We start from the raw sequence: 5,262 nt of genomic DNA, 5'->3' as shown, positions 1-5,262 counted from the left end.
GGTATAAATGATACAAATAAATTTTACCGAATCGCAGAGTGATCGTGCTGATAACGTGTTATAAAATAACTTATAATTTATAGTATCGAGAAATTTAAATAAGAGTAGAATTTAATACCCGTAGGAAGCAAATAACACTAATATAAGGGAGATAGTTTATTATAAGGAAGAAGAAGAAGATGTAATGGTGTACAAAAGAGTGAGATGAGTGATGATATTTATAGCGAGCAACAATACATAAAATATTATAGATAATGTTTGATTTGGTAAATGAGTGGGTGATCATAGTGCTTGATGAGTAGATGATCATAATGCTTGATGAGTAGATGATCATAGTGTTTGAGTTGGTAAAGTAGCGGAGGATCATTTCAAAAGTTTATGTTATAAGAGTGTTTGCATTTTAGTTTAAGTTTGTCACTTTATTTACCAATTTTGGCGTGATTAACACACCTTCTCCTTCTTTGTAATAAAAGGAGAAAATAAAACAACAATCTGGAATCTTACCTCTCTGGAAGTTGTCAAGCACGCGCGACCTTCCTCTTCCGCATAGAGTTGATCAAAATCAATCCCCAATCTCGGCGTGGTTCCTCTTAAGTTAGAAATCACCACCCCGCGGCATGAGGCCAATCCTATTGCCGGATCCACCCAGTCTATCCACGGGCGTACCCGAGATTTTCGAACAAGGCGGACCTCAGAACGTCGTCAGACGCGCCGTCGTCATCGGAAACGGTTTCCCCGGCTCCGAGAATCAGTCCATCGGTCTCGCTCGTGCCCTCGGCTTGGCCGAAAACCACCTACTCTACGTGAGTTTCGATTTAGCCTTAACAACAAGTTCTTCGTTTCGGTGTTAGCATCAGTTGGTAGTAAGACTGATAACGGATTCGAAATTGGCGTAGAAGTTCATGGAATCTTAGGGTTTCTTTAGGGTATAAACAATGGTTGTTTGGTTCGCTGAGATTTTCCATCTCTTTTTTTTTATGATGATGCAAGAGAGTTACAAGGCCTAAAGGAGGGATACATGAGTGGCTACACTGGCTCCCTGTTGGTTTCCACAAGTATTTGGACTTCATCCTCAGGCATCTTTACCTCTACTCCAGATTGATGCTCAGGTCCAAACAAACTAAATACATATCCTCGGAGAATAGTGGCAATGTAGGCTTGTCTTCTATTCTCGAGGCTGACGTGAACAAGATTGTGACCATGGCTCGCGAGACCTATGAAAAGTAATGTAACTTTTCCGAAAATTCCAGTGTTTTATTTTGGATTTTCTAATTCTTTGAGGCGCTTTGGACACTGTTACATCTAGCTTTAGCGATTGTTTTATTTCCTTTTCTTCACAGGGATGGCCCGTTGGTGGTGATTGCGTGTGGGAGAGATACTGTTTCTATCGCTAGCTCCATTAGGCGTCTGGCTTCTGAAAACGTCTTCGTTGTTCAGGTTTGTTATAAAATTTAACATGGTTGTTATGTTACTTAAAGACAGCTTAGGCTTTGAAATACGATTCGAGATAAAGTTTGATTAAGTATCTAGAATCATGTAATCATCTAAAAAGAGGAGAGTTTTATTCCTGCATCCTGTGAATTCTAAATAGTTGATCTTTGGTCTTCATTTTTGTAGATACAACATCCTAGATCACACCTAAATAGGTTTGACATGGTGATAACCCCTCGTCACGACTATTATCCTCTAACCCCTGAAGCGCAAGAACAAGTTCCTAGATTTATGCGTTGTTGGATAACTCCTCGTGAGCCACCTCAGGGTCATGTTGTAAGTGCCATGGTTTTTGCTCTAGTTCTCTTTTCCATCATATTACTGGCAATGAAACTTCTTGTGGAAATTTCATTTGTAATTAATACCATGAATGGGCACATCTATTTTCAGGTCTTGACAACTGGAGCTCTACATGGGATCGATTATGCCACACTCCGTAAATCAGCTAGTGCATGGCATGATGAGTTTGCTGCTCTTCCAAAGCCCTTAGTTGTGGTTAACATTGGCTGGCCTAGACGTAAGTTCTGTTACTCTTATAAGTTACTACTCAGCGATCTACTTTTCCAGCGTATAACACATTAGCGCCTTTTTCTTTTGGAAACTGAAGCTTAGACCTTATTTTCTTGTCTTTGTGAACAGGTAACTGTCGTTATGGAGCAGACCTCGCAAAGCAGCTAACAGACGCCCTTCTTAGTGTCCTTGGTAGCTGCGGAAGTGTCAGAATTGCTCTCTCCTACAAAACCCCTGAAAAGGTCTCCTAACACATGTTTCTATTTACTGGGATAGTTCTATCTGATGTCCTTGAGTTTCATATGGTACTTTATTATCCAAGCAGGTTTCAAGAGTAATTTTCAAAGAATTAGGAGATAACCCAAAAGTCTACATCTGGAGTGGCCAAGGTACTGAGGTTTCACTCCAAAAACTTTCTTCAGCTTTGTCCACAAGTACAATGCAATTGACAAAAGTTTGTAAACGGTTGTTTTTGAAATGCTAATTCAGAACCAAATCCTTACATGGGACATTTAGCTTGGGGTGATGCCTTTGTAGTGACAGCAGATTCTGTCAGTCTCATAAGCGAAGCCTGCAGCACCGGGTAATATAGTACACTGAGATAAACCTTTTCAGTTTTTCATTCTTTCCCTACATTTCAAAACTTTAATCTGATTATTTCTTTCCCTGCTGCAGGAAACCAGTGTACGTTATTGGAGGCGATCACTGTAAATGGAAGATTGCAGATTTCCACAAGTCTTTGAGGGAGCGAGGAGTTGTCCGCTCATTTACTGGTTTCGAAGATGTAAGTATCTCAACATCTTCTTAAATATTTATAGAACTATCTTCTCCCCATTTTACTCCATGTCTTCATGATCTTTCTTTGTTCTAATTGGTTTATAGATGTCGGAAAGTTGGAGTTATCCGCCATTGAGTGACACAGCAGAGGCAGCTATGAGAGTACGGAGTGCATTAGCTGCACGTGGATGGAGTCTACGCTCTTGAAAAAATACTATTAACTCTAAAATACAATCGGATGTGCAGAGAAAGAAAGGAAAGGTGACGATACCATTTTAAAAGGGTGATTTGCGTTTTTTGTGCCCTAAAGTTTTGCTCATATTACCAATAGCAAACCAAATCTCTTTTTCTTCTCAATTGGATTGGCCCTTGTGATATGAAGAGAGGGTGAAAAGTTAATTTCCCGTTTGTATTTGACTTGTCGGTGAGATTGAATGTGTAGAATGAAAAATGTCTAACACACAACTATTTGCTCTCACATGTTCGATAATCTTGTTTTTGGTACATTGACTCAGGGCATCTCTGTACCTAGTCCATTTTTTATAAGGTTTTGAAGAGTTCTTCTGACTCATTTTTTGACTAGAAATGTTCTAACCTAACTCTATATCTTACTCCATAATGAAATAAATTTATTACATAAATGGAGTAATTTATTTTTTGTTTGTTAGTGGAGTAGGATTGCAGTAATTTTACTCTATTTTCATTTTTACTCCATTTTTTTTTACATTGGAGATGCTCTTAGGGAAATATGTTTTTTGCTAAATATAAGTAAAAAAAAAACGAACGCAGTGTTGCTTTGAGAAACCATATGCCGTTGGTCTATATCTCCGTACAAAACATACTCTACATTCTCAGGCCCAGCTATTAAGTCTTAACAGATCGTCTGCGAACTGAAGATCTTGGTTGTCTCTGTACAGTTGAACCAGAGCTGTCGCTTTGTATACAAACAAACCAACCATGGCTGGCACTATCGGCAAGGCCACGACAACATTGTGGAGATAGAAAAAAAGAGATTCAAATTTATGTCATTCAGAGCTTATGCGACTTTGAACAAATTACAAAACCACACCCTTCTTATTATTCGTTATATTCAGAGCTCAGTCTTGAGTATGCATTTGTGTGATTTTTTTCACCACCTTTCTCTTTCCCACTACTTTTTAATGACCGGTGACTACTACTACTAGTGAGAGAACAGAGAGAATAGTGCCAATTTCGACCCGAACAATTTCAGTCGTGCCAAATACGACCCGAACAATTGATCAGTGCCAAATACGACCTCAACTCAATTATAATTCAAAAGAACTACCCGAACTTCTTAAAACGTGCCTAAATCTACATTGACTCTAACATAAGTTAGTTAACCGTTAACAAGATAAAACGACGTCGTTTTGATATACGAAGAAAAGTGCCAATTTCGACCCCAACACTCTCAATCGTGCCAAATAGGACCCGAACAAATGATCCGTGCCAAAAACGACCTCAACTCAATTATAATTTAAGAAACATTATCCAAACTCTTTAAAACGCGCATAAATCTACATTGACTCTAACAGAATTTAGTCAACCGTTAACAAGATAAGACGATGTCGTTTTGATATATATATATTTTTAAAAAATATGTTCATTTCGGGACTCAAACCCGTGCCGGGATATATTTTTAAAGGGGCACACTAACAACTAGACTAAAGTAATTTTTTGAAATATTATTACAAATTGAAATTCCCCATTATATAAACTACTATTCTTCTTCATCTTATCCAATTTAAAACTTTGGTGATTGCTTTATATATTTTAGTTATTCTTTAATATGTCTAATATTTTGTACAACATATCTTAGTGAAAGAAAGGTAAAAGGCCTCTTAACATTTTTGAACAAAATATCAAAATATATAATATTAACTTTGAAAAATAAAAAAAATTCCAATTAAGTTTAAAAATTAAAAATATTATATAAGAAAATTTTATAAATAAATTCAAAGTTTTAAGTATATTTAAAATTGTATAATAATAAATATTTTATTATTTATATTTTAGTAAGATATACATTTATAAAAGATATGATAAATAAAAAACATGTTAATGTATTTATATAAATCAGAAAAAATTGTCACCAAAATTTTAAATTGGATAAGATGAATAATAGTAGTTTATATAATTTCAAATTTGTAATAATATTTCAAAAAGTTACTTTTATCTGGTTGTTAGTGTGCCCCTTTAGAAGGCTACCACAGCACGGTTTGAGTTTCGGAATGAACATGTATATATTTTTAAATATATATATATATATATATATATATATATATCAAAACGACGTCGTCTTATCTTGTTAACGGTTGACAAACTTCTGTTAGAGTCAATGTAGATTTAAGCACGTTTTAAGAAGTTTGGTTAGTTTTTTCGAATTATAATTGAGTTGATGGTTTTGGCACTGACCATTTGTTCGGGTTCTATTTGGCACGACTGAGAGTGTTGGGGTCGAAATTG

General features: G+C 36.1%; 1 protein-coding gene across 1 annotated transcript; it reads left to right on the top strand.

The window, feature by feature from the left end:
* The first annotated feature begins 491 nt into the window (after positions 1–491).
* Positions 492–3,297, top strand: LOC106324823 (mitochondrial fission protein ELM1-like). The gene is made up of 10 exons (XM_013762810.1): positions 492–803; positions 991–1,223; positions 1,341–1,437; positions 1,618–1,767; positions 1,882–2,008; positions 2,131–2,243; positions 2,327–2,390; positions 2,491–2,584; positions 2,677–2,785; positions 2,884–3,297. The coding sequence occupies exons 1-10, from the start codon at positions 618–620 to the stop codon at positions 2,983–2,985; spliced, it is 1,275 nt and encodes a 424-aa protein (XP_013618264.1). The 5' UTR covers positions 492–617; the 3' UTR covers positions 2,986–3,297.
* The last annotated feature ends 1,965 nt before the right edge of the window (positions 3,298–5,262 follow it).

This window comes from Brassica oleracea, chromosome C2 (genome assembly GCF_000695525.1).
Source record: "Brassica oleracea var. oleracea cultivar TO1000 chromosome C2, BOL, whole genome shotgun sequence".
In the NCBI taxonomy this organism is placed as follows: domain Eukaryota; kingdom Viridiplantae; phylum Streptophyta; class Magnoliopsida; order Brassicales; family Brassicaceae; genus Brassica; species Brassica oleracea.
The sequence above is the reverse complement of the archived record's forward strand: the minus strand, read 5'-3'. Positions and strand labels throughout refer to the sequence as shown.

What these genes read in the sequence shown, in the direction of transcription:
- LOC106324823 (XM_013762810.1), top strand. Translation starts at nt 618, where the DNA reads ATGAGGCCAATCCTATTGCCGGATCCACCCAGTCTATCCACGGGCGTA. An exon ending in AAAACGTCTTCGTTGTTCAG is followed by an intron (nt 1,438 to 1,617) that starts GTTTGTTATAAA and finishes TCATTTTTGTAG; the next exon opens with ATACAACATCCTAGATCACA. An exon ending in CCTACAAAACCCCTGAAAAG is followed by an intron (nt 2,244 to 2,326) that starts GTCTCCTAACAC and finishes TTATCCAAGCAG; the next exon opens with GTTTCAAGAGTAATTTTCAA.